Source organism: Cyclopterus lumpus, chromosome 18 (assembly GCF_009769545.1).
Source record: "Cyclopterus lumpus isolate fCycLum1 chromosome 18, fCycLum1.pri, whole genome shotgun sequence".
Lineage (NCBI taxonomy): Eukaryota > Metazoa > Chordata > Actinopteri > Perciformes > Cyclopteridae > Cyclopterus > Cyclopterus lumpus.
The window spans coordinates 5,531,577-5,559,207 of NC_046983.1; the positions used below are offsets into that span (position 1 = coordinate 5,531,577).

Here is a 27,631-nt window from a genome sequence, read left to right on the forward strand (position 1 = left end):
TAATATAACATACACCATCCTTCTGTGTACCCTCTTATCTTCCTGCAGAGAGACGCTCCTATCAAATTCCACGTGTTGCTGACCTCCTACGAGTTGGTGACCATCGACCAGACGGCGCTCAAGTCCATCGACTGGGCCTGTCTGGTGGTGGACGAGGCTCACCGCCTCAAGAACAACCAGTCCAAGGTGTGTGTGTGTGTGTGTGTGTGTGTGCACATGGAAATATCAGTCCTGTTATATGATTTATTACATCACATCTTTGATAAAGAGCCCTTAAATTGGTGTTTTAAATAATTGTGTGAAGTTTCGGCAGCTGAAAAATAATCTTGTCAGCGCTCTCTGGTGGACAAAATAAGTAATGGCAACACTTTCTAAGTGAACAGCAGCTTAAACATATCTTTGGCATTTTTCTAATGCAAGTTCTTGTTACTTAATTTAAATGAACTTTATTATGCTATAACAATTAATCTATAAGTCTCTTAAAACATTGAAATCAGTAGTAGACTTAGTACAATAGTACAATGAGAATAAATAATTTAACAAGTTTTTTATTGTCGTTGCAGTTTTTCAGGCGTCTGAACGACTATAAGATCGACCACAAGCTGCTGCTGACTGGAACTCCTCTCCAGAACAACCTGGAGGAGCTGTTTCACCTGCTCAACTTCCTCACACCGAACCGCTTCAAGTAGGACTTCACACACACACACACACACACACAAGATACTTAAAAACAACTACACACCACGGATGTTTCCTGCTGGAGCGAATGATAAATGAGCATTCTTCTATAGACTATCATTCTTTCCCTTTTCATTCATAATTAAATTGAAGCAGTCAGATAATAGCACTCATGATTTGAACCAATGACCCAGTGTCACCGGTACTCCCGGTCCTTCACCCAGTGCATCTCTCTGTACAGTAACCTCGAAGGCTTCCTGGAAGAGTTTGCCGACATCTCCAAGGAGGACCAGATCAAGAAGCTCCACGACCTGCTGGGACCTCACATGCTTCGGAGGCTGAAGGCCGACGTCTTCAAGAACATGCCGTCCAAGACGGAGCTGATCGTCAGAGTGGAGCTGAGCCCGATGCAGAAGTACGACACGCGGCACATTTCCCCCCATTTAGCTGCACGTTTTCTACACGAGGATTTTTAGCACTTTATAAATTTCTAATTTGGTTGATGAGAAGTTGTTTTTTTGCCATTGAGGTAAAACGTTACCATTGTTTCAACACTTCTTTAATGACTATGTTTCAATGTATCTTTATGTAAAAATAGTGACTGAAACGTTACACATTTAAAATAACTTTCCCCCCCCAAAAAGTCCTGACAAATTGCTGTTATTGTTTGCATTTTTAAGCACGCCAATTAGAAATGGGTAATATGAATTTAATAGACATTGCCAAGCCCCACACTAAAAATGGTATAGATACATAAAATGTAATTTATTTAATCAATAATAAATCCCCTATTTGCCACTGATTAATGTGGTTGAAAGTGATTCATAGCTATTTTTATATTTATATTTTGCAATAAAAATCAAATGTGTAATATTGAAATAAGGATTATTTTATTTAGAAAGTAACAATTGATGGCGGAGAAAAGAAAAAGGAAGGACATTTAGCTCATGTATCTTGTTATAGATGATTTTATGATGAATATGTAGGTCACTGAGGTCACGATGTCATCATTCGTCTCAATGTTTTTAAATACAGGAAATACTACAAGCTGATTCTGACCAAGAACTTTGAGGCTCTGAACTCGAAAGGTGGAGGAAACCAGGTATCCCTGCTCAACATCATGATGGACCTAAAGAAGTGCTGCAACCACCCCTACCTCTTCCCCGTCGCCTCCATTGTGAGAACAGACAAACACACACATACTGTTGTCCGTGACAATAACATACGCCCTCTGTAGCCACTCATGATGCTTCAGTAGAAATATAATAGAAGAAAAACAATGGCGGTCCTCCATTATCTGCTAGCGTTTCACTTCTTTTCAAAACATTTGCTTTGATTTATTCCTGAATTGCAGAACAGCGACGCCCTGTGGTGGCGTTCAGTAGTGCTTTTCCAGTCTTATGTGTACTTTCATGATGTAACATCTGGTTAAAAATCACAGATGAGATGCAGACAGTCATTTATTATGTGTGTGTGTGTGTGTGTGTATAGGAAGCTCAAAAAACCCCAAACGGTGCTTACGAGGGGTCAGCCCTCACGAAGGCCTCTGGGAAACTGACGCTGATGCAGAAGATGCTGAGGAAACTGAAAGATCACGGGCACCGAGTACTGATCTTCTCACAGGTACACACTCACATGGACACACGTATATATAGCATGCAAGTACGCACACAAACACACACACACACACACACACACACGTGCCAGATGGCCACTTCCCTTCCCAGATGTTCGTCCCATGACACCTCCAGAAGGCTGGGCAGCTGTGGGTGATTATAGATGGAAAAGAAAACGCATGACTGGTCATTCTCGTTCTTTCTCCCCTCCAATGCGTAGATGACTAAAATGCTGGATTTACTAGAAGATTTTCTGGACCATGAAGGTTACAAGTATGAAAGGATCGATGGAAGCGTCACAGGGGCGATGAGACAGGAGGCCATTGACCGCTTCAACGGTGAGATACCGGATGCCGTGCACTCATTAAAGGTGCAGTACGATGCCTCTGGTACAAACTGCACTCCCGCTTTGTTCCTGAACTTCCTGTTTCTTCAAAATAAGAGTTCCTTCCCTACCAGAAAATCAAGCTTGCTGGGCTTGATTTTAGCCCTCCAAGCTGGATTTTGTTACATTGTTTAGATTGAAACGCAAGTAGATGGTAGAAGGAGTCGGGCAGTAGGACGGGAACTGTGACTCCGTTAAAGGATGAAAAGCACTGTGTCGCATGCTGAGTTTGTTTTTATGTGGGACTCGTCCATATCGCTGAGCAGATGTTGGCTACAAATGTCATTTAGTTGTATTGTGAATAATGACAATAATGCCTTAGGATGAGTGCTGAGTAAGACATTTCGAATCCCAATACTGGATACCATTTTAAACAAACCAAAAGCCTCCCTGAATGCAATGAATAACAAAATGGATTGGGTTTACAAAAAGTCTACTGAAGTGAAATCTGTGTGACCCCCGTAAATATAACGTCTGTGGCATCAAATGGAATCCCGCCCGGAAAGATAAAAAGACTAATGCGACTGGCTGTTTCTTTCTCCGTGTCTCCGCCTGCAGCTCCTGGTGCTTGTCAGTTTTGTTTCCTGCTCTCCACCAGAGCGGGAGGTTTGGGCATCAACTTGGCCACCGCGGACACGGTCGTCATCTTCGACTCCGACTGGAACCCTCACAATGACATCCAGGTACGATAGACCGGCAGCGTCCGATGGGAGGAAACGAGTTAATCCAGCGTAACCTTCACGTCGGGGCGCGTGTGTGTTCCCTTTCTGCGCAGGCGTTCAGTCGAGCCCACCGAATCGGGCAGGCCAACAAGGTGATGATCTACCGCTTTGTGACGCGAGCCAGCGTGGAGGAGCGCATCACCCAGGTGGCCAAGAGGAAGATGATGCTGACCCACCTGGTGGTGCGGCCGGGCCTGGGATCCAAAGCCGGCTCCATGAGCAAACAGGAACTGGACGACATCCTCAAGTTTGGAACAGAGGAGCTCTTCAAAGATGAAGTAGAACGTGAGTACAACTCAACAAGAGAAATTAGGATTTTCAGTCAAATATAATAATGTGGGAATTTTTGAGCTTTAATGTTTGGGTCAAAGCTGCAGAAGTTATTTTGACAAACCTTTATTTGTGAAATGCATTTGTGGCAGGCATGAAGAACTGTTCGGGGGACAAAGGCGACGACGAGGGCAGCGTGATCCACTACGACAACGTGGCCATCGAGAGGCTGCTGGACCGGAGCCAAGACGCCACGGACGACTCGGAGGTCCAGAACATGAACGAGTACCTCAGCTCCTTCAAAGTGGCCCAGTACATGGTCCGAGAGGAGGATAAGGTGAACGGGATGTTACAACTAATATGAATCCATATTATTTATTATTACTATTTATAATATCTCTGCACCTGACCTTCTCAAGCTTACTCAAGTTGTATTACAGTTACTCTCTATAGCAACGCTGTCCTCACACAGCTTTCATGGGGATTATTTGATTAATAAACTGAAATCTATTTTGATAATCGATTCTTTGCGTGAGACATTTCTGAAACGAAAAAGGACAATAATTCACTGGCTCGTGCTTTTCAAATGTGGTGATTTTGTCTGATACAGAATAGAATATTTTCGAGTGTTTGTTGGCCAAAACCGGCAATTTGAAGATGTCAGGTTGGGTTTTGGGGAAACTGTGACGGTAATTCAATTTAGCCACATTTAAAAGTTCCAGAAAAATAATCGAAGGTTATAAAAAGTCGACCTCTGTCGGTGCCTCCGTGACCTCTGTAGAATCTGTAGTCGGTGAACATGCATCCGAAAACTGGCGTTCACCTTTTCTGTCGCTGCAGGTCGAGGAGATCGAGCGGGAGATCATCAAGCAGGAGGAGAACGTGGATCCGGATTATTGGGAGAAGCTGCTGCGGCACCACTACGAGCAGCAGCAGGAGGACCTGACGAGCAAGCTGGGCAAAGGCAAGAGGAACCGCAAGCCTGTCAACTACAACGACGCTGCACAGGAAGACCAAGGTAGGGAGCGGGTTTGGACCCGGCGCTGTGCGGACCTGTAGAAAGGATCAAGTAAGAGGAACAATCTCCTGCAAGTTGTTTTCTATCAAACCCTTAATTCACAAAACCAACCATGAAATGACTAGTCTCCTGTTTGAGTTATGACTTGCACGGTGGACGTGAATGGGCCCGGCCTATTGACAGACCACCATGTGCTGTTTCAGAGTGGCATGCTGACATTTCAGATAACCAGTCCGAGTATTCAGTGGGCTCCGAGGAGGAGGACGAGGACTTTGACGATCGGCCCGAAGGTGAGGAGAGATCGGATACACGCACACACACACACACACACACACACTCAGGTCTGTGTTGAATTGATTTAGTTGTTACAGTCGCCTGGCACGGTCGGGCGCATCAAATTGCCAAAAATGCAAACCGCCGACCCCCCTTCCTCCCCCTGAACTTCAGACATTTTGAGGAAATCGCTCAAAGCATTTCAGAAGTCTCCGATTTGTTTTGCTTGATTTACTGACGAAATAGACATTTTAATTTGAAGAAAACTCTCCCTCTCCTGTTTTCACCATTGTGTCTGTTCCCCCCCCCCCCCTTTTACCTGCAGGTCGAAGGCATTCCCGTCGACAGTTGAGGAATGAGAAGGATAAACCTCTGCCTCCGCTTCTGGCCAGAGTGGGAGGCAACCTTGAGGTTTGTACAACTCTCTGGAACCAGTTCGGCTTTCATTTTGTGCGTTTTATATTTATATTTTGACTGGAATCTGTTTTAAACTGAGCTTGTGTGCTCGTAGATATTTTTCTAACAGTCTAACAATCTCAAATTGGAGATGGCAGCGAGGCTGATACATCTCCAACAACTCTTTACCTTCCAAGCTCCTGATAATAATGGACGTGCTTCATAATGGCCTGCATTGTTCAACGTTTACTCGAGCGTTATTAGGCAGTAAAAAAAAAAATTAGGGAAATTAGGTTTTTCTCATCATGACATTTTCATTTTAGGTCCTCCAGAATAATAATCAATACATTTATTTTAAAAAAAAAGGCTCAACCTGTTTGCACTGCCCAGGAAAAGTATACTGTAATCTCGTTAGGTGCTGGGCTTCAACACACGCCAGCGGAAGGCTTTCCTGAACGCGGTGATGCGCTGGGGGATGCCGACCCAGGACGCTTTCTCCTCTCAGTGGCTGGTCAGAGACCTCAGGGGCAAGTCGGAGAAAGAGTTCAAGTAAGGAAACTCAGAAGAAAGTCTTTACCCATTTCTATCTGTCCCGTAACCGCATATTCTTCCACTACTCCTACACCTTCTTTGCCAGAGCGTACGTGTCTCTCTTCATGCGTCACTTGTGCGAGCCGGTGGCCGACGGAGCGGAGACGTTCGCCGACGGCGTGCCGAGGGAGGGCCTGTGCCGCCAGCCGGTCCTCACGCGCATCGGCGTCATGTCCCTCGTCAAGAAGAAGGTCAGAGCAGCGCTGTTCGCCTCGCTGAGTCGAGACAGGAGTGGGGAAAGGAGCCAGCCATGGCACTTGGAAGTCCTTAAGATTTCAGTCCTGGTTGTATTTTTGTGACACCTGTCGTTACCGTGGTAACATGAGTAAAGTTGACCAAAACAGCTCAAATAAGCCATTGTATTTCCTGTGATTGCTCCACAATAAAAGCCAGCCTGTAAGTAGTAACTGATATGATGTTTCAGAGAGTGTAAATCGACATAAAAAACACATTCATGCATCATTTCCTGTAAAGCCCTCAAGTGTAGGTAGGCAATTAGAATCCAGTGCAGGAATGCTGCTATATTGAGAGATAATTACTGAATGTAAAAGCATTGAATAGCTATAAAGAGTACCAACAACAGGGTTTGCTTTTATTAAAAATTCCAAAGGATTATACCTTTAACTCGACGCCTCCATATCAGCAGGGTGTCTACAGCCCCATATGAAGTTATTAAGATGTCTTTAATTTAACAAACTGCAAGACAACATAATCTTCAGGTATTAACGTCGACTAAACAAGTCTTTTTTCCAGGGAAGAAATCAAGGATTATGTCTTTAAAGATGTTATGATTACCTTGCTGTTTTCCGTTTGCCAGACATGAGTTTATCCAAACAATCTTCAATCCAGTTTTCAGTCTAACGTGTTTAAACGTGCTGACATCCTGATCTGCTATCTATGCCAAGGGAGGGTGTATGATACGCTGCCAGGCGAGCAGGGCATGTGGGTGCTGAGTTTAAATAAGGTGGTGTTAGGTCAATTGAGGCGTTTTATTTTACCGAGCGTTTCTTCTCCAGATCCAAGAGTTTGAGCACATTAACGGCCGGTGGAGTCTTCCAGAGCTCAAGCCTGAGGTCCTCATAGACAAGTCCTCCTCCAGGGCTTCCTCTCCCGCTGTGAAGACCACCACGCCCACCTCCGAGGCCAGCTATAACAACACGCCTTGCACCTCCAAGCCAGGTAACCAAACATACTGTACGCGGTCACATTTACCAGTTCCAGCAGGGGGCGCTCCATGTAAAGGTGCAGCAGATACAGTTGGGAGTTGTGTTATGTGTTTGTGTGCAGCGACCCCTGCGCCATCAGACAAGCTGGAAAAGAACGGAAAGGAGGGAGAGAAGGAGGAGGACAAAGAGGAAAGCGAGGCCCAGGCTGATAAAGAGAGAGTGAAGGAGAAAGAGAAGGATGAGGGGAAAGAGGTGGACAGCAACAGGACTGCAGACCCCGAAGAGGTGGGACACATTCGGTCAAATCATTTCTTCACATTGTCATAGAGATTTCAGTTTTTGCAGGACATTCAAAAATAGCTTCATGCCTCTTTTAAGTCTAATATTGTGCGTGGATTTCTATACAAATCCCATTGCTTTCAACATTTTTCCTGTGCTTTCTGTGTTTTTTTTCTTCCTGTTCAATTTGAAACAGCTTGAAAATCAAACTGTCCATTTTCATTATGTAGCAAAGGGCGCAGACTTCAATAAATTAGGTCTTTCAGTGGAATCATAGCGGTATTTTCATATCTTTAAGAAACCGCAGCATCTTGAAAATGTTAAGTATTCGAAATGATTAGCAAAAAAAGGCTACAACTTAGTCACTGATGGGGCCTATTCAATAAACTGTTATACCACTATTTTATATACTACTATACACTTTATAATCAGAATACATTGCTAAATAAGACCAACCCAATGAGTGACTGTGCTTCTTTCTGTAGCTTTCCTCTTTGACAAAAGACACAGCACAGAATGTGTCTCCACGTCAAAGAAACGAAGGCAAAGAGGACGACGACCTGAAAGAGGAGGAGAAGAAAGAAACAGACTCTCTTTCCGCCACGACACAGGAGAAAAGAGCACAGGAGGAGAGTAAAGAAGAGACGAAACAAGACGCAGAGGTCAAAGAAGAGAAATTGGGTAAAAACCAGAACACACAGTCGCTGTGATGAAATCCGACATGCACAAACAGATGAAACGGGTTGCTGTGGATGAATGTTACAAGTCCTTGCTAATGTAATGTTTGTTTTCCTGCAAAAGGAGGAAAGACGGGGGAGGGGGAGGAGAAGGAAAAAGAAAAAGAAAAGCGGGAAGAGACGCCGACAGCAGCTGAAGCGACGGACGCCAACGATAAGGCCGAGGTGTCTGCCGTGAAGAAAGGTACGCTTTACTGCCTGACGGCATGCCGCCATTAAATAAACAAGCACCATTCATTCGCTAAAATTATAACCGCGTCGTCTTTCTCGACAACAGAGGAGGTCAAAGGTGAAAAGGATGCTGGGAGAGAAGTCAGAGCAGCCAAAGAGGATGCGCCCAAGGCTAACCTGAGGCCTCCTGTCGAGCGCCCTCGCTTCATGTTCAACATCGCAGACGGCGGCTTCACCGGTCAGTACCGATTCTCCTGATGCTCCGTGTGGTAGCTTATAAACCGTAATGCATTTTAGGATTCTATGTCAGGCACTGGACTTCATTCATCTCTTCCTCCTCTTGTAACCATCTACATTTACTTCTTCAACATGTATTGAAGTGCATTTTATTTGGTAGTTATGCGCAGGATAACTCTTCAAAATGATAATTCTCTTGCACAAACATCTTCAGGAACAGGTTCTTCTGAAAGGAGAACAAATTGAATGGATCTCTCATTTGCACACTTCAATATTGTTTTAGAGCTTTTAGTAAAAACTACATTTTGACAAGAACGCCATGTACAAGTAAGAAACGGGTAGTTATGGTAACTCATATATAGCATGAACGTGACAACAGCCCGTTGCTCAGGTGCGAGGGATCCCACCTTGGAAGGGCGTTTGTTTTTTAGGCCTGGATGCTTAATTTCAGATACCATAGAGTCCCTGAAAGACGAGGGGAGTAAAGGTGAAAATAACTTATTAACGTGTCCAAACAAGTGACTAAGACTAAATTTCAAAAAAAAAAAAAATTCCCCATGCTTTCCAGAGCTTCTGTATGAAAGACAAAATGATCTCCGCCTTGATCACTAACCCATCAACGCTCTTTGTGCCGTGGAAACACCTGCAGCCAGGTTTCAACTGGCCGAGCGCTTTTTTTTGAGACCAGCCGCGTGTTTATATTGTGTTGGCTTCACCCTGCAGAGCTGCACACTCTCTGGCAGAATGAGGAGCGGGCTGCCATCTCTTCGGGGAAGATGAACGAGATCTGGCACCGCCGACACGACTTCTGGCTGCTGGCGGGAATCGTGATGTATCCTTGACGGCGGTTGCCCGAGCGATGACCCCCCCACGTGTTTATTTTTCTATAAGCCGGCAGAAGCCCTGCGTAATAAGTCAACAAGCCAGCCAGAGCTCAGTAAACAGCCAACTGTGTCTGCTGGAAGCCAATGAAGTGGGTCATTTAGTTCATGTTGTTCCCACTATTATGGTAATCAAGGCCATGCATTATTCTGTAATGAGAGCCGTAGTTAGACTGAAATAAAAGGAGTGAAATGGCTGAAACCTTTTTTTGTTGTTGCTAAAATAACTGTAATTTTGTATTTTAAGAAGATAAAACAATCTAGGTAATCACCCTCAAAAATCAATGTACAACAATTTTGTATTTTAAGAAGATAAAACAATCTAGATAATCACCCTCAAAAAATCAATGTACAGCTTTCAGGAATAGCTCAAACCTTTTGGCTCAACATTTGCTTTCTTTCTAAGCGTCAGATTGATTTCACTCTCATGTTTTTTGCTTCACTTGGCACGAAAACTGGAGTCGGGGGGCAAACAGCGAGCCTGGCTGGTTCAAAATAGCCAACCGAGGATTATTACTGTCGTTTTATATTTCTGTTTGTGAAAGCATTAAGCAAATGAGTTCTCATGAGTGATCTTTAGTATGAAGCTGGAGCCTAAAGGTCACTAATTCATCCATATAAAAACAGAAATGTCAACTTTGGACAGCCCGGTTAGCGGTTTCTTTAACCCCTCGTCTCCTGGCTACAGCTCTATAGTCATTAGAGCAGTGACAATGACTTACGAAAGCAAAATGTTGAACTCCTTTAATTCTGCATCGCAACTTTTCCATTGCAGTAGTAGTTTGAAAACCTTCCCCTGTTCAGCGTCACAGTTACTTTGACCGTGCACCGCTGCTTCACGCTGCCTCTTGCCCAAAAGTGTTACGTGATCCTTGACCCCTGTGCCAGTCACGGCTACGCCCGGTGGCAGGACATCCAGAATGACCCCCAGTTCGCCATCGTCAATGAGCCTTTCAAATCGCAGGCGAACAAAGGCAACTTCCTGGAGATGAAGAACAAGTTCCTGGCTCGACGCTTCAAGGTAAGACGAGACATAGCTTCATCTTGACAAGGAGGAAACACCAAAAGAGGAAGAAATTAAGAGTTATTTGATTTAATAAAAGGCAGATGCTGAAAGAAAAATATTCAGCTTTTATTATAAAAGAAAAGAGAAGTCAGAGTACTGTGGACAGAATGCCGACCCGTCCTAAATGGATGGTTCATACTGTAGAAGATCAGAAATGTTTTTTTAGTTTTTTTTTGGGACGGAAACCAGTCAGTGCTTCATAAACCAACAGTAGTATTTCAAAGTAAATTCTTTGGCAGATAAAGACAGAGAAAAGACCTCATAACTGGTGTGATGTGATCTGGACTCGTGCAGCAACGCTCTGAATCAGCTGCAGCTGTCTTATCACTTTTTTTGTGAGACCTTTAAAGACGCTGTTACAGTAGTCGAGTCTACTGGAGATAAATGCATGAACAAGTTTTTCCAAATCCTGCTGAGACATAAGTGCTTTAATGATATATTCTTAAGGTGAGTAGACTGACGTAGTAATCCTCTTAATGTTGCTGTTGAAATGCAGGTCTGAGTCCATGACTGTGTGTGAGATTATTCACTCATTCACAACTCTACTGACTGACAAGGGAGCTCTTATTTTATCTGCACTGATTATTACATTATTGCTGACCTGTAATTAAGACTTGGCAGATCAACGTTGGCTGGTAGACCATTCATAATAAATACAGTCATCAATATTTGGGATTAAAAACAAAAAAACAAGCTATTTTGCTGAGTTGCCCCTTTGTGAAATGCTGAATGTGAGCAGCGATGCAACGCATACGTCTCAGCCTTTTATTATAAGTAAGAATAAGTTAAGAATAGAAGGATAGTATGCTCTGCCGTTGTCGGTGTGGTAGCAATAAGGGTATTTTTCCAAATAAATAAATACAAAGTACTTTGCGGCCGTTGGTGTTATAGTTATTTTTTACGTCACAACTCATGGATTTGTCTAAATCGCGCTACTCTCTTTCCTCTCGTCTGTCTGCTATTTTTCCTTCAGTGCAATGCATGATGGTATATATTGTTTAGTGCTAAGTGATTTCAGGCACAGCCCACGATTACACCAAGTTTTCTGGCTTGGTCTGTGGTTTTTAACATTGCTGATTGAAGCTTTAAACATTCCTCCTTGGCTCCAAAAACAACTTCTTTACTTTTGCCTTTGTTTAATTGAAGAGCATTTTGGAGCATCCAATTGTTTATTTGTTCAATGCACTAACTCAGTGCTTGAATTGGACCATGGTCCCCTGGTTATTTGGTTATGTAAATGTGTGTGTGTCGTCTGCATAATTATGGTAACTCATTTAGTTGTTTTCCATAATCAGAACCAGTAGAATCCTAAAGATGTTAAACCCAAGAGGCCCCAGAATGGAGCCCTGGGGAACTCCACATTTCTAATGTGTCCACTCAGATGTGTAGCTAGTTACCTATAGGCACAAAGTAGGCCCTGTTCTTCAAGTGTGATTCAAACCAGCTTGGTACAGTTGCAGGAGGCCCCACACAGTTTTCCAGTCAGTCTAGTAATGTGTTACCGTGTCAAATGCAGCACTGATGTCCAGTAAGACCGAGGCTGGAATTCTACCATTGTCTGTAATTGAATAGACCTTACTTAGGATCTCAACATGTGCAGTTTCAGTGCTGCGGTGTGGTTAAAACCCTGACTGGAAGACCTCAAAACAGTTAAGTGCCAAGAAGTTCAATAATTTTACTTAAAAACGCAATTTAAAACATTTTTGAAAAGCCTGTTGGCAGAATATCATGGCAGCAGGACAAGGATTTCAGATGTTGTGTAATGTCCTCCAGGTTTTTATGGTTGACCGGATAAAGTTTTGTGATGGTATTTTAATTGACTTTAAGTGGACCCAGGGAAAACACACATCTTGTACCGGATATGGAGGCACTGGCTGCTTGTCCGAATTTCCGAATTTTGTCAGTGAAGAAAGAGGCAAATTCATTACAAGCCCTCGTGGATAGAAGGGTTTTTGATGCCAGCCCAACTTCCACGCAAACAGACTATTGCAGTAACATATCGCAGTATCTTTGATCACCTGGCTCGTTTGATTGTCGGATGACAGATGCCCCTAGACCCACATATTGGCTCGACGGTACTGCTGACCACTGCATATCTGGAGGAGCTCTCATCCTGTTTTTAAGCAGCTCACATGTTTCAGATCCTGCCCACAACATCCTCATTTGCTGTATCTCTGACTCTTTTACTTTACTCGTTATCTCTCTTGCTAAATTATTTGAATCTGCCATAAAGACAACTCTCACCGTAATTTCCTCTTTGAACATTTTTAGCTGTAACTGGTTGTGTAACAAACTTTAACAACTCTTGTTTTCATCGAACACACTCCCATGACTGAAGTACTGTACGAAATTTCCCTTGAAATGCTTGCATTACTATTGCTACTGAATGTCTTATTCGTTAATATTAATTGTTTTTGTCTGTCCCTTTGTTTAAATGTAAAGTGAGGAGCATTAGTTTTTCAGTTTTCTTATAATTAGAAATGTGGGGGAGTTCCATCTAAAATGTGTTTATTTACATAATTTCTTTAAATTATTAGTTGGTGTGTTTTTGAAGCAGATAGTTTTTTAAAATACATCAAGTAGCTCGTGTTTTGGGTTAATTTAGTTTCCTAATCGTTTATTTGCCAAGTACGTTTCACATACAGTAGAAGGAATTTGACTAGTGCATAACAATAAACATAGATATAGAATAAAACAATAGAAAAAGTATTTGACATATGGCTAGTTTAATGCACTAATAATCTACTTTTCTACAAGATGCTAAGCTAACACACACGCACACACTCACTCACACACGCGCAGCCGACGATCTCCCGGCAGAGATAATAAAATGCACTCATATAATTGCAAAAGGCGCTTAAAATCTGACAAACAATGAACATGCAGTACAACTGAGAAAGCCAAGGGTACTGGTTAATTTCTTCAAACAAAACCATTGACGTGCATATTTGACCTCTTGACCTCCAGCTGCTGGAGCAGGCGCTGGTGATAGAGGAGCAGCTGCGACGGGCCGCCTACCTGAACATGACCCAGGACCCCAGCCACCCGGCCATGGCGCTCAACGCACGCTTTACGGAGATGGAGTGCCTCGCGGAGTCACACCAGCACCTCAGCAAGGAGTCGCTGGCGGGCAACAAGCCGGCCAACGCTGTCCTGCACAAAGGTCAGGGATGTTGGCATGATGCCAATCATTTGAGTTGTTTTAATAAATGTTAAAAACATTTTGCCAGAGACAGGCAGGCATATTTTGAGAAAGTGGGAAAGCTTGGCAGATAACAGATAATTGCAGCCGTAGAATAAAAGAGAGCTTACGCATCAACACATCCCACAGCGCTATTGTGCAATCAGTCTTCCTTCCTGCAGAGACCATATCACTCTGCCTGAAGCTGACTTCAGTCAAGCCGAGCAGATAAGCTTACACGCTGTTAAGTGATCGCTCCAAACATTTCCTCACTGGCAAGTCTGTCCATGTTTATATTGTTCTGTCGAAAGGAGAACACGCTCAGCGCACTGCTGTTGTAGTTTCTGTCTTTCTGCACGCAACTCGGAAAACTTATTTATCATATTGCAAAGCGACTCTGTAGGTCTCTAATCAGTGATTAATTATATGCAGGGATGTGATGACAGAGTGAAACCTCTTGTAAAAATAGATGGAGAAATGTGCTATTTTGGAAATGGAAATCCACAAACCTCTGTGACGATGAGACTTCTATAGAATAAATTACGGCGTGATTAACGGGAGGTTTAAAAGAAGCAGGAAGTAGAAGCAAACGTTATGGATGAGAAGTGAAGTCGTTGTCGTTGATGTTTTTGGTTGTTGCTGCAGTGTTGAACCAGTTGGAGGAGCTGCTGTGTGACATGAAGGCTGACGTGACCCGGCTACCGGCCACGCTGGCCAGAGTCCCGCCCATCGCCGCCCGCCTGCAAATGTCCGAGAGGAGCATCCTCAGCCGGCTGGCAAGCAAGGGCACTGAGATGCACACGCCTCCGGTCAGAAGCCTGCTTTTTAAACACACTCTCTTAAACACCCACAGAAAACCCTCACCACCTCAGTCACAAGATGAAACCTGCTCGAGCTGCCTGCAGACAGTCGAAAAAGAATAGATGGAGGACGGCCAATAAAAATGCTGAGCCCATTATCTTGTCACCCACCTGTGGACTTTCCACAACCGTTTAGTCAGCAGATTTTTAACTTAAAAGTGGTTTGTCTTACTTATCCTGTTGCTATAGCCTTTAATTTCATAAATCTTATCCTCCATTCACAAAAAACAACGTCCCTTCCTCTGTGCAGCCCATACCTTCAGGACCCTACGCCACCCCTCACAACTACGGAGCCCCCTTCACCCCCGCACCCCCTAGCGCCCTGCTCATGGGAGGCGCCAACTACGGTCACATGTCGCCCGGATCCTTCATATCAGGTCAGTGTTTGAAGTTCCATTCACATCCGCTGCTGCTGTCAATATTGGCTTTGTCAGAAGTTGGATCTGTCATTACAAACGGAACATGTGCAGACAAGTGTTGCTTTACACCCAGAGTGCATCTCAGGATGTAGAAAATAAATGACAGAATCACGGGCAAAATATGTTATTAAACGATGCCCGAGGAATCCGGGTAAAGGTCCAGCATTCTTCTGTTTTTGAGATCTCAATCGGATAAAAGACGTTTAATCTAACTTTGATTCTGCTTAACGGGCCAGTTAGGAGTTCACCTGCATGTGCAGCTGCTCTGTGGGTGAGAAAGAGAGAGATGGAGATGTTCCAGTCGGCGATTAAAAGAAACATCAAAAGGTATTAAGGCATCCGTAATTATAGCGTTCAAGGTAATATTATTCAAGCATACCAGTTTGTTTGATCTGTCTGACAGTTGGCAAACGAGCGGCCTGATTTATGCTTCCTTGCGTGGGTGAAGGATTCCTTTGTATAATCTGCCTGCTTTTTTTGTGATGGAAGATAATTATGGCAAGATTTTGGACAGGAAATGACTTTGCGAGCTCAAGCAGGAAATACTAATGTATCAAAGTAAAGATGTTTAAAGGGGCACTCCACCATTTTTGCAGAGGAAGTTCTGTTTACTTGTCAGCATTGTGAACACTGTGATGTCTTCTGTGGCTCTGGAGGGGGGAAATAACCCAGATGGTGTCCCAGTGATGTCATCAGGGCTTGAAGATCACTAGTTTGTAACAGAAGGCCTGCGTTAGAAACCGGGGGCACGTAGATTGTTATATGCAGGTGAGGGGTCTCTATGAAAGACTGCGTTGCATTGTGGGAAGTGTAGGATCCAGTGTTTTGAAGCTTGAGCCATGCTCGGTATTTAAAGACGGGAATATTTCAGCCTGTGATGATTTGATTTTTTTTTAAAATGCTTTTCTTGTAAGTTTCACAACTTTGTGGAGGTGAAACACAAAATCTCTGTGATGCTCCTTTAAGTTCACTTCATTACTGGGTATTGATTTAAGCATGGAGGTTTGCACATCATATTTATTGTCTCACATCACTGAAAGGAAGCGATACCTCAACTTTGTCCATGTTTTTATTAATTTTTCTATTTCACCATCAACAATCTCTCGCAGTATCATAAATCTGCATTTTGGAAAGCTTGGTTTCTGTAGCCTCAGTGGGCTCATCAGCTCCAGCAGAGATCCACGACACCCTGACGGAGGAGCACAACTCCAGCTTCGGAGATCTGGACTTGATTACTTGGCAAACTTGCACGGATGATGGGCAAAACCAGTCCAAAATGTTTCTTCTATTTAAAGATATCATCTGAGGAATGTTCATCTTTATATGGTTATGTTGTAGTGGAAAAACATTCAGTGAGGAGAATCAAAAATGACTTACTCTGGGAATGTGGTTTGTCAGGAAAACGTCTACGAGCGATAGTTCTGTGATCCAGTACAATGTTATTGAACTCTTCAATTTCAACGTAATCCTTTAATATGTGGAGAAAGGAACTACCGGGTGGCTTCTAAAGCAGCGCTGTTCAAAGCACTTTCAGAAGACACTTTATCTCCCTGAGCAGCTTAAGTTGGTAAATCTGCGAAGATCTAGAAAGGAGTGTATGTTGGAAAAACACATCTGTAGCAGAGTTTTCTGATGTGGCTGCCAGACAGACACCTGTAATAGACATTACCAAAATCAAACACAAACGTGCTGCACTGCTATATTAATGCATTTTTATCTCCTAACATATCCAACCTCAAAACCTCAATACTCAGCAGTAACGACACATTGCGCAACACCGACGCAACCTGTCTGTGGTGTGTTTCCTTTTTCAAACATGTTTCTCTTTCCCCTTTTGTGAAGTCCTAATTCCTCTCATTACTTATTGATTTTAAAAAGCGTTAGAGTTCAAATCATAAAAAAAAAAAAAAAAAAAAAAAAGAAAGAATCTGTTTTGGCCTCCTCGCTTTGCAGTCTGTCAGCGCACAATTTATTTTCTTTTTGTAATCGGTTTTAGTAACAGCATGTGCTCACCAGACGCACTCTTCGCTCTGCAAGTGTGTTCGTGTTCGTAGATGTTTAGATAGCAGCGTATGTGGCAGAGATAACTGGGAGAACCTGATATTCCCCAATAGCTTTGCCCTTAAAAAAAAAAAAACCTTCATGCTGTGCCGGCCTCTCACTCGGTGTATCTTGATTTATGTAATTGTACACTGAGACATCTGTCAAAGGCATTGCATTTGAGCGAGCCAGAGCCTATCTCTGAAAATGTCATTATGCTCTGTGCCTGGCCGTGCCAAGAAAACATTCGGACTTTGTAACGAGGTATTTTGAGAGGGGCAGAAACCGCAGAAGGAGTTTGGTTGTGTAAACGCCGTGTTGTGACTTGTGAACCGGCGGAGGGCGGGGCCTAGCGCCGGCGGTTCAGAAATAGTTGCGCGTGAGTTGTGTTGTTCCCGTGGGTTTCTTTGCTCGCGGCGAGCTGCCGAGCCGAGCCCAGTGCCGTCCGGAGACATCCCGGACTCTGGCAGGGCACAAAGCATGCAGCAAATGAGGCCACATTTATGGCCTTGATTGGGGTCGCGCTGGTTCCTGACCTTTTTAGACTCAGACGGGGGAGGGAAGAAAGTGAGCCGCAGAAATTGTTGAGTTAAAACAACAAAATTCTCTGATTTCGTGACCTCCTAGCTTCCCTCCATTAATAGCCCTCTCCCGAGAGAAGCTCCCTCACTTGAGTACACAAAACATATCCAGAAATATGCATGTCTGCCGTGGCACTTTTTTAACTACACATCTACTACTTTTACTGCACTCTGTAAACTGAAAAATGCTCCAATGAAGGATTGTTTTGTGCCGTCTCACGCATGGCAATATCTCTTTTGCACAATATCTTGAATTGCATTTTTGGAAAACCTGTTTCAGCCAGCAGTACTGCCATGAGGAAGCTACTCATCTGCACTAAAAGGAGTCCCACATTCTAGGCAAAACTTCATCCTTTGGGGGTGTAGAAATTATTCAGATTGCCCTGCAAGTGGAGCTCACTGGTTCGAGCCCCCCGTGACTGCCAGCGCCCGTCCTGCTGAAGTGTCCTTGAGCAGGACACTGAAACTCCACCAGCTCCGGTAGCTCCCCCCCTGAACTCTGACCTCCCTGCATGGAAGGGAGGCAGGCAAACTAAAAGAGAATTCCCTTCGGGGACCAGTAAAGTGTGACATTATCCTGCTCCCCCTCTCCGAGTCTCCACTACAGTCTGCCGCTTGTCTGCCCCCACAGAAGCCGCCGCCGCTGCTGGGGCCACCGGGGGAGCTGCTTGGGGAGCTGCCGGAGGGCCAAACGCTGCTTGCCAGAAGACCAAGGAGCACGATGTGGTGCAGCGGCAGCGAGTGGTGGACCTTTGGAAGGACGGCAAGTCCGAGGGGGCCATCGGGCAGGAGCTGAGAATGCCCAAGTCCACGGTGCACAGCATCATAGTCAAGTACCGTCTCAGCAACACGGTTGAGAACCTGCCGCGCAACGGCCGACCAAAGAAGCCATGAAGGAGGACATTTGGATAAAACTGTCCAGGAATGTAACAGAAATGGAGACTGAAAAAAAAGGGACAGTGAAAGCTGAAAAGGAGAGACGAATGCCTGGGGAAGAAGTCCAAAAAGGACCCAAGGACAGAGCACTTTGACACTGCTGGAATGTGAGGATTAGAAAAGGGAGAAGTAAAGCTCACTGGATGGATCGAATGAAGACGGGGAGGCAAAAAGGAGAGGACATGAAAAGTGAAAAGACGCGGCGGCACTTGAAAGAAAACAAAGCAATCAAACTGCAGAGCGTGAGGGCCAAGAAAAGAAGGGAGAGGTGAAAAGCTGGCTCTGACATCAAGCACTAATGATGCATGGTGGGGGGTGGAAGGGGGGAGGCAGAGAGACAGAAAAATGGAGAGATGACCTGTCTGGAACAAACAAATCCTCCAATAAAGGGAAAATGCGCTGCTGAAAAAAAGCCCAACAATCCGACTTTGATGGGAAAGATGTCTGGACTGAAGGGTGGAAGAAGAAAGAAAAAAAAGGACAGTATGTTAATGCAATCACGGGTTTTCAGGAATTCAGATATGAAGGGCAAAATGGAGAAATATGCAGAACTCCTCAGACAGATTTTCCCGAGACTTCTTCTTCTGTTAAAGATTTCCCCCCGGATCAATTCTTCATCGGACTGAACAAGCCCGTCCCCTCGCTCTGACCCTGTACTCCCTCATTCCTCCACAGTCCTCGATTCCTCCGTCTCTCTTTCTCAGTATCACGGACAGACACATACATATATATATATATACATGTGTATATATATATGTATACAGCTATACACACCGTGGACCTCACACACAACCTGAAAACCTTGCAAAGAACTTAATTTATAACTCAAAATAGAAAAGGGATGACCTCTCATTTTAGATTAGATACATTATCTATCGGAATAAAAAGGAAAGAAGGGAATAAAGAGAGTTTTCTAAGTATAAAACACTTTTGCTCGGGCATTCCTGAGTGCAACCAAGCATAGCAACAAGAATCGTCGATATAAAAAACGTAGACGTTGCCTTTGTCCAACAGTCAGTAGCAACGTTGCTCTGAGAAATGTACTGTATTAAAAAGCATATTTACTATTGCACATTTTTTTGTGGGGGGGGAGGGGGGTCACTTAAAGGGGAATATCACTCCACTTATCACAATGTCACAAGCCTCATTGCTGCAAAGGAAGAAAAAAAAATCTATATATATATATATATACAAAATCTGTATTTACGAGCTGGTCTTCCCAAAGCTGAATACTGTAATCTGCCGTCGGAAAGAAAAGAGAGCGACTCACTTTGAAGCTCGAGGAGACGTTTTGGTTCCTCGAGCTTCTTTATTGTGACAGCGTGATGGATTCCACGATGGAAAATGTCCCCCGATCCCCGAGAAAATAAAACACTCTGGACTGTGTCATCGTTTTTCCAGCTCAGTGTGACATCCCAGACTAAAGAGCAGGGAAAACTCCTCCGCCCTCGTTCCTGGAAGGAAGAGAGGTGAACAATAAGTTTTTGCAGTCCAAATATTTCTAAGGCGTGTGAGTATTTTTAAGCTAAAATTGAGTGGTATTTCCCTTTTTAAGCTGAAAGGACATAAAGACCAGAGAGGTGTTGCTGTGGTGCGGCCTGCAATGAAAGCTGTACTGTTTGTGTGAAGGTGGAGGGATGCTGTATGTGTGTGAATGGGCTTTGTAACTAGGTATTGTTTAAAATATAACAATGTGTTTCACAAACAATATTTTACTTTCAAATGCACAAATGCAACCATACACAAATTTGACTTTCTTCAATTTTTTCCCAATGGGATGGATGGTGGGCCTGGCTTGCACTCTTCTCTTTTTAATGTTTTTTTAAGTTTTAGATCAGAAAAGTTTCAATATTCTCAATCTTTCAGGACGCAGAGGGGCAATTGATGTCGGTCGATATATTAGCAACATTGGGACAATGACAAATGTAGCCCGAAAGCTCAATATTGGGAGTTTTAATTACGATGAACTATATAATTCGAGGTAACTGTAATTATATAATTTGTCCGCTTGAATCCATTTGTCGTCCCTGTCAATCAAATTAGCTCTCCCGGTGTGTGCTCAATGCTGAGGCGTTTTTTTTTATTAAGAAGCTGCATCTGTAGTGACGTGTCTCAGTGTAAATAAGGAGAATTATGACTGAATAATGATGTGTTTATATTAACAAATTTCATATGTTATGTGAAAGGCGCGTGCTGTGTGAAACCCACGACTACGATCACCCAACTCAAGGTTTCACCACCTTTCAGCTCATTGTTTCGGTCATTTTACTGTTTCGGTTCAGTCGCACCGGTCTCATCAACGTCGTTAACCAGCTGCAGGCAGCTGTTTTTTTGGTTTTTTCTTTGTGTGAACAAAGCTCTAATAGATCCACTGTATCCTACCTGTCCAGCCTCAAAGACACTGACAGACAAAGGTAGCAACTAGCTGGGGAACATAGCGGAGCATTTAGCAGCTCAAGGGACAGAAAAGTCCTTCAGGAGTTGGTGGAGACCAAAACCGAGCTAAAACGTGCACTCAGAGTCACAAACACAACGATGTTGCTCCTTGTCTGCTGAATATCAACCCCACAAGATGATATGTCAATGGTACGCTGCCCTTTAAGTGCTTAGAAAGGATCAATTAATGCATTCATTAACCAATAACATATCTGATCAGTGACCAAGGCTAAGAATCTCACCAAGATTCAATACTTGACGATGTTTAATACTCGCATCAGGTGAAATTCCCAGTCTTAAAACACACATTTAACATGCACACAGAGGAGCGTAGACAATTATCTTTTTTTCCAGTAAAATCCTTGTTTGATTACTTACAAATTCTCGCAACACGTTGATTCATGCCTACCTTTTTCAAGTTTCCGTTGAGCAGAATTTTTTGGGGGTTCCTGACCACCACAGAAGGTCGCTCTTGGCAAAGATACACTCGCACAAAGCTTTTCAGGCGAGCGAGAACCCTGCGTTTCCTGCCAAGATGGCCGCCTTCACTTCGAGCAGAGGGTAGCGGGACCTGCAGGGAGAGACACGGTGGCCAGGAATGTTTTTTTTTTTATTGTCTTTCTGGACTGGAGCTGCTCTATCCAGTGAAGTCCCAGAGTTTCAGGGGTAGTAGAAGAAAACGTTTTAGGAATTCCTTAAGATAATGTCCAGGTGTGGTGCTGTTGGATTCATCCTATTTTTTTTACTGTAACTGCAAATATCACTGCCGACCTGATGCGTTGGTGCTTTAAACAATGTGTGCTGCTACTGAGAAGTGGAGCGCTCTGTGAGAAGGAAGAGACGGAGGAGTTTGGCTGGATAGACGTGAATATTCTGTTATCTGGTGACATATTTGAATCCGTGGTGGATTACGCCATTAACAATGTCAACTACGAGGTAACAGTGGAATGTGACAACATTGAATGGCTATTACTAAAAAGAATAACTAGCCTCAAAAGGTGGGTTTGATTTCACGAAAGTCTTAAAGAATTAATACTGAAGTGATTTTTTAAATTTTTTAAAGATCTGAAACAAATATACTGGCCTATTTATTACATTTTTTTTAATCTGCTTCTGGTCGGAGGCGTTATAATTTGATGTTCGTCCGTCTCGTGAACTCGTTATCTCAGGAATGTCTGGAGGGGAGTTGCTTCCAGTTTGCCGCCTACGTCCACCTGAACTCAAGTTTAACCGATTTTTTATTTGGTGCTTTAAAGGTCACCGTGACCTCCAAGAAACACAATCATGGTCCATGACTCCATAATTTATATGCTAATTATTTTAAAAAAAATGTCGAGTAGAATAAAACGATGAAGTGATGACATTTCGGAAAGGCATGGATGTGAACTGCATCTTTTAATTAAATGTACGTCATTTTTTTACAAGGTTCCTTTTTACTCGTTTTTTTTGGAACATTTATGAACTCAATGTGTACGAACGGGTCGTTTTACAGTTGAAACATTTACCAATAAGCGCTCTCTGGTGGACAAAGTATGTCATCACATCTTCTGCATTTCTGCACTGCACTTTCTTGCCGTTTTAATGGCCGTGGCGACGCATCGGACGGGCTCTATTCTCCCGTCCTCTCCCCCTTCCACAGCGCTCTGCCATTTATTTTGTTTCCATCTCACGATCCCTCTCTCTCTTCCACGTCTGGGTCTTCTTTTTCTCTCTCTCTCTCGCTCTACTCCTGTAATTCCTCGTGCTCTTTCACCCAGTCTTCACCTCGATTTGTTTTGCTTCTTATCAGATTTTGTCCGCCCACACACACACGGACGGACACACACACACACACACACACATACACACACTGACTCCTCTCTTCTTTCTCTTCCCCTTTGTTGGCCTCCACTGGCAAAATGCCACAAGTTTCCCCACAAGTGGTCCCCACCTCTGGTTCTAGAGACGCACACATAGTTCGACCCCCCCCCCCCCCAAACGTCTTCAGCTCAATGCACTACTTATTGCAGCTTTGATCTGCACGGGGGTGTCACGACAATATATCTTTCCCCGTGGCGCGAATGAGAGAAGTGCGCTGTTGGTCTATTCCTGGCTTTGTTTGGAAAGGAGCGCTCAACTCGCCGTTCCACTCCCCCGAGCAGATTCATGATAGCGCACAAATGTGGGAGCCGCAGATCCCTTCGCTGGCCTGCTGCGCAGTCGTGTAGAGAGAAATTAATTTCCATACTTGTGTGTCTGTGACCTCATGTGCCTGTCTGTGTGTGTGTGTGTGTGTGTGTGTGTGTGTGTGTGTGTGTGTGTGTGTGTGTTACTCATTGCAGGCCTCACTTTCTCCAGGTTAACAGTTATGCATTCTGGGTATTATCATTATTGTAAACATGATACTTGTATATGTAATGAGACATATTGATTAACTGTATTATGCAAGTTTGCTCATTATAAAGATGATCAAAGTATTATAAGTGAGGCTGGATGCAGTTTCATTACGACACCGTGGTGGCTTTACCATAAATACACAAGACTGAGATGATTGGCAGGTTCCCATTTCACTCCTTGATCCCTCCCCCTAACAGAGGGAAGGCAGCAAGAAGAAATTGTTGCGTTTGCGCTACAAATTGTATTTTCGTTTTTTCCTTCATTTTCAGTCAAATCATTTCACCAATTTTTCAATAAGAATCAGAACGTGAAGATCGACGAGCACTTTTAACCTCCTCTCAGTCACGGGTCTGGTTTACTGTAATGACACTATTGCCTGGTAATGGTGTTAGAAATACTTAACGTACTGCAACGCCTTTAAAACTGACTCTATTCTTGGATTACTTGGAAACATGCACCTAAGAAACATCCACAACAAATAGGCTAGTAGTAGTACTAGTGGTAGTAGTAGTAGTACTAGTAGTAGTAGGAGGAGGAGTAGGAGTAGTAGTAGTGTAGTGGTAGTGGTAGTAGAATTAGTAGGAGGAGGTAGTAGTAGTAATAGTAGTAGTAGTAGTAGTAGGAGGAGGTAGTAGTAGTAGTAGTAGTAGTAGTAGTAGTAGTAGTAATAGTAGTAGTAGTAATAGTAGTAGTAGTAGTAGTAATAGTAGTAGTAGTAATAGTAGTAGTAATAGTAATAGTAGTAGTAGTAGTAGTGGTGGTAGTAGTGGTAGTAGTGGTGGTGGTGGTGGTGGTGGTGGTAGTGGTGGTGGTAGTAATAGTAGTAGTAGTAGTAGTAATAGTAGTAGTAGTAGTTAGTAGTAGTAGTAGTAGTAGTAGTAGTAGTGGTAGTAGTAGTGGTAGTAGTAATAGTAGTAGTAGTAATAGTAGTAGTAGTAGTAGTAGTAGTAGTAGTAGTAGTAGTAGTAGTAGTAGTAGTAGTAGTAGTAGTAGTAGTAGTAGTAATAGTAATAGTAGTAGTAGTAGTAGTAGTAGTAGTAATAGTAATAGTAGTAATAATAATAGTAGTAGTAGTAGTAGTAATAGTAGTAGTAGTAGTAGTAGTAGTAATAGTAGTAATAGTAATAGTAGTAATAATAGTAGTAGTAATAATAGTAGTAGTAGTAGTAGTAATAGTAGTAGTAATAGTAATAGTAGTAGTAGTAGTAATAGTAATAGTAGTAGTAGTAGTAGTAGTAGTAATAGTAATAGTAATACTAGTAGTAGTAATAGTAATAGTAGTAATAATAGTAGTAGTAGTAGTAGTAGTAATAGTAATAGTAATACTAGTAATAGTAATAGTAATAGTAATAGTAGTAGTAGTAGTAGTAATAATAGTAGTAGTAGTAGTAGTAATAGTAATAGTAGTAGTAGTAGTAGTAATAGTAATAGTAATAGTAGTAGTAGTAATAGTAGTAGTAGTAGTAATAGTAATAGTAATAGTAGTAGTAGTAGTAGTAATAATAGTAGTAGTAGTAGTAGTAATAGTAATAGTAATAGTAGTAGTAGTAGTAGTAATAGTAGTAGTAGTAGTAGGAAACTGCATATTGAATCTACTGTAAACATAAATCCTTGATATCTAAAAGATGTCCCACAGACTGAATCGGGTCCCTCTGGAGTTGCATGTTCTCATGTTGCGGCTCATCGTGGTTCAGAAGTGGTCTTCACCAGCCTGCCTGAGCCCATCGCTGCCCAAAGGATGTTCAACGGCAGTTTTTGTGGGGTTTTTTGTTGCATGTGTGCATTGCAGTGTCAGCAAGAATCTTCCCCCTTTTCATTGTGCGAGAGGAAAGCAGCGCGGCCGAAGACACGTTGCATGTTGAACCGACTGAACTGAACTCCGACTCTGGCGTCTCCCTCTCTCCCCCTGCAGTGCTGAACGGGCCTCCCATGTCTGTGAAGAAGGAGCGGGAGGCAGAGCTGCTCGTCAACCGGCGGGAGCAGCGCAGCGGAGAGGTCATCTGTATCGACGACTAGGCTGCACACACACACACACACACACACACACACACACACACACACTCACTCACTGAAAACCATCTGTTGCAGATATATATCGTGGTAAACGCTGTTCAGAACATTGAACTACACATCCAGTATTAAAACGTATTGATTGACTAAGGGTGAACTCATTGACCCGCTTGTGATTGTACTTTACACACATGCAGTATTCTGAAACTTTGCAGACTGGTACACCCCGAAAAACTACAATCACACACGCATACATACGGTGCATAAACACACCCACGCACACACAACTACAGTGCACACGGTTCATATTGTTTCATAACTTCTTGTGACCTTTTCTTGTCTGCCTCAAACCATTATACTCCTCATAAGTGGGCCTCTTCACACAGGCCTCCTCCTCTTGGGATGCTTCTAACCTCATCTACACACACACGCACGCGCACACACACACACACACACACACAACGCTCAACCAACCTCAATCCTAGAAACCTTTAGATCTCACAATAAACCATTTAACCCTCCTCCTCTCGACAGGAAGCTGCATGTAAAACTAAAATAATTTCTTCCGCCTCACTCCATCCCCCTGAAGCATGCGCTAATCACAATAATGCTGTCTCGTGGAAAGGGGAAAAAAAAAAGTTTGAAAGAATTGGCGTCAAGCTGTGCCTCCAGTCGTTTTAATACTGTTTCCAATTCTCCCAGAAGAGGCTGAACCTTCTCCGAGCAGCTCCAGGTTTTCAGAGGCACATGTTCAGATGAAAACAAACGCAGATATGATAATTATATTCAGGACTTGTTCGACCACATTACTTATTTGCCGCCCTCTCCCACCCCGCTTCCCGGGTTCTAGTTTATGTAAAGAGCTTTGAGGTATTTTGGGGGTTATGATGCTATTTTTCAGAAACCTCATATGAATGTTTATTACCTTTTAATAAGAAAGTCAGTGTTATTAAAACCCATCCATCACCTTGAACTCTCCTATTGATGAGCCCCTCCTTCCCTCTCCTCCCTTCCTCTCTCTCAATCCCCCCCCCCCCCACCCCAAGTTTCTATTTCTTTCTACAAAATCCTGTGATATACTTTGCTTATTTAAACAGCTCATTCGTGTTCTCTTGTGTTTTTACTCTCGCGATTATGAGCATTGTCGTCGTCGTCGATGTTGCCGTTGTTCTCGCTGTCGCTATTTGAGAAAGAGCTTCTACCAAAAGAGACATTTTTTTGTAACGAGAAACGATGAAAAAAAAAAAACGATACAGTGTGTGTGCGACGCGCCGACGCACCACTTCGCCGTGTTTGTCCCATAATTATAAGTGAAGACGAGCGAAGAAGTTGAGCTAACTTCAGAAGGTAGAAGATATATTACAAGAAAAACGTGTTTTTCTTGCTTACTTTTTAGATTTGGGGCTTGCAAATGACATATACATATATAGAAAAATAGGCCATATGTAACCCTAAATGCTTCTATGGGCAGAAAGAACATGTATACTATCTTACCGCAGTAAAAATACACAGTTATTATCTGGAAAATCGAAGGCTGGAAATCCATTTTATATACCGCATCATTAAAAAACGCCTTAAACATAGCTGAACAAATGTAAAATCATCAAACTGAATTAAGAACCTGATGTCAACCTGTAAATCCTAGTCAGAGTCTGCTTTAAGTTTAAAAAAAAAGAAAAGGAAAAGATAGTTACTGTAGGAGTTCATTTATCTCATGAACCCAGGACATTTTACGCTGATCGTCCCAGGAAATAGTCCATTTTACAAAATTATGTTTCATACAAACGTTTTTGCAACCCCATAACTAAAATGGTAAAAGCACTTAGTTCTTTTTTTCCCACTTTTATTTCTGTGTTAATTTCTAGGTATCTTGTGTCACTGTATGTAGTGGTGCCGATGAAATGATGAGTGGCAGTGAAACATGTCGATGATGATGCATCTTTTTTTTTTTTCTTTCTTTCTTTTTTTGTTTGTAATAAAACTGAATGAAATGATAAAAAAAAGAACTGTGTGTGTGTAATTCTTTTGAGGAGTGTTTTATGAGGCTATTGGAAAGATTGCGATGATATTTGCTACAGATATTCAAGTTATTCTAGACTCTAGAATAACTTGAATCTAGAATCTAGAGGATTAATTCTTATAATTTTGGTGATTCCCTGACTTTAAACCAAGCACCATCGAGTGTTATTCAAAGATGTTCTATAACAAAGAGGACGTATTACAAGCTAATGGCTTGAAGTTGTATACACTTCCTGCCTTTTTAAGATATTTACATTGGAGTTATTATAATGTGCAAGTCCCTTAAA

The 27,631-nt window shown here is 42.9% G+C and overlaps 1 protein-coding gene across 6 annotated transcripts in view; it reads left to right on the plus strand.

Moving 5' to 3' along the window:
- Positions 1–26,578, plus strand: part of chd3 (chromodomain helicase DNA binding protein 3) — a 38,669-nt gene extending 12,091 nt beyond the window's left edge. For 2 of the 6 annotated variants that reach the window (XM_034557841.1, XM_034557840.1), the window contains 26 exons: positions 49–186; positions 564–685; positions 920–1,093; positions 1,714–1,855; positions 2,170–2,301; positions 2,515–2,632; positions 3,238–3,362; positions 3,455–3,686; positions 3,824–4,008; positions 4,512–4,689; positions 4,893–4,979; positions 5,288–5,373; positions 5,774–5,907; positions 5,996–6,140; positions 6,966–7,128; positions 7,237–7,400; positions 7,880–8,075; positions 8,196–8,315; positions 8,409–8,540; positions 9,263–9,371; positions 10,309–10,441; positions 13,454–13,649; positions 14,313–14,476; positions 14,778–14,904; positions 15,183–15,273; positions 18,199–19,570. In XM_034557841.1, the coding sequence (XP_034413732.1) occupies positions 49–186; positions 564–685; positions 920–1,093; positions 1,714–1,855; positions 2,170–2,301; positions 2,515–2,632; positions 3,238–3,362; positions 3,455–3,686; positions 3,824–4,008; positions 4,512–4,689; positions 4,893–4,979; positions 5,288–5,373; positions 5,774–5,907; positions 5,996–6,140; positions 6,966–7,128; positions 7,237–7,400; positions 7,880–8,075; positions 8,196–8,315; positions 8,409–8,540; positions 9,263–9,371; positions 10,309–10,441; positions 13,454–13,649; positions 14,313–14,476; positions 14,778–14,904; positions 15,183–15,273; positions 18,199–18,424 (3,819 nt within the window). In that variant the 3' untranslated portion in view covers positions 18,425–19,570. Of the gene's footprint in view, positions 1–48; positions 187–563; positions 686–919; positions 1,094–1,713; positions 1,856–2,169; positions 2,302–2,514; positions 2,633–3,237; positions 3,363–3,454; positions 3,687–3,823; positions 4,009–4,511; positions 4,690–4,892; positions 4,980–5,287; positions 5,374–5,773; positions 5,908–5,995; positions 6,141–6,965; positions 7,129–7,236; positions 7,401–7,879; positions 8,076–8,195; positions 8,316–8,408; positions 8,541–9,262; positions 9,372–10,308; positions 10,442–13,453; positions 13,650–14,312; positions 14,477–14,777; positions 14,905–15,182; positions 15,274–18,198; positions 19,571–25,227 lie in introns of those variants that run through there. The other 4 variants (XM_034557842.1, XM_034557845.1, XM_034557844.1 and 1 more) reach the window with 4 other exon arrangements.
- The last annotated feature ends 1,053 nt before the right edge of the window (positions 26,579–27,631 follow it).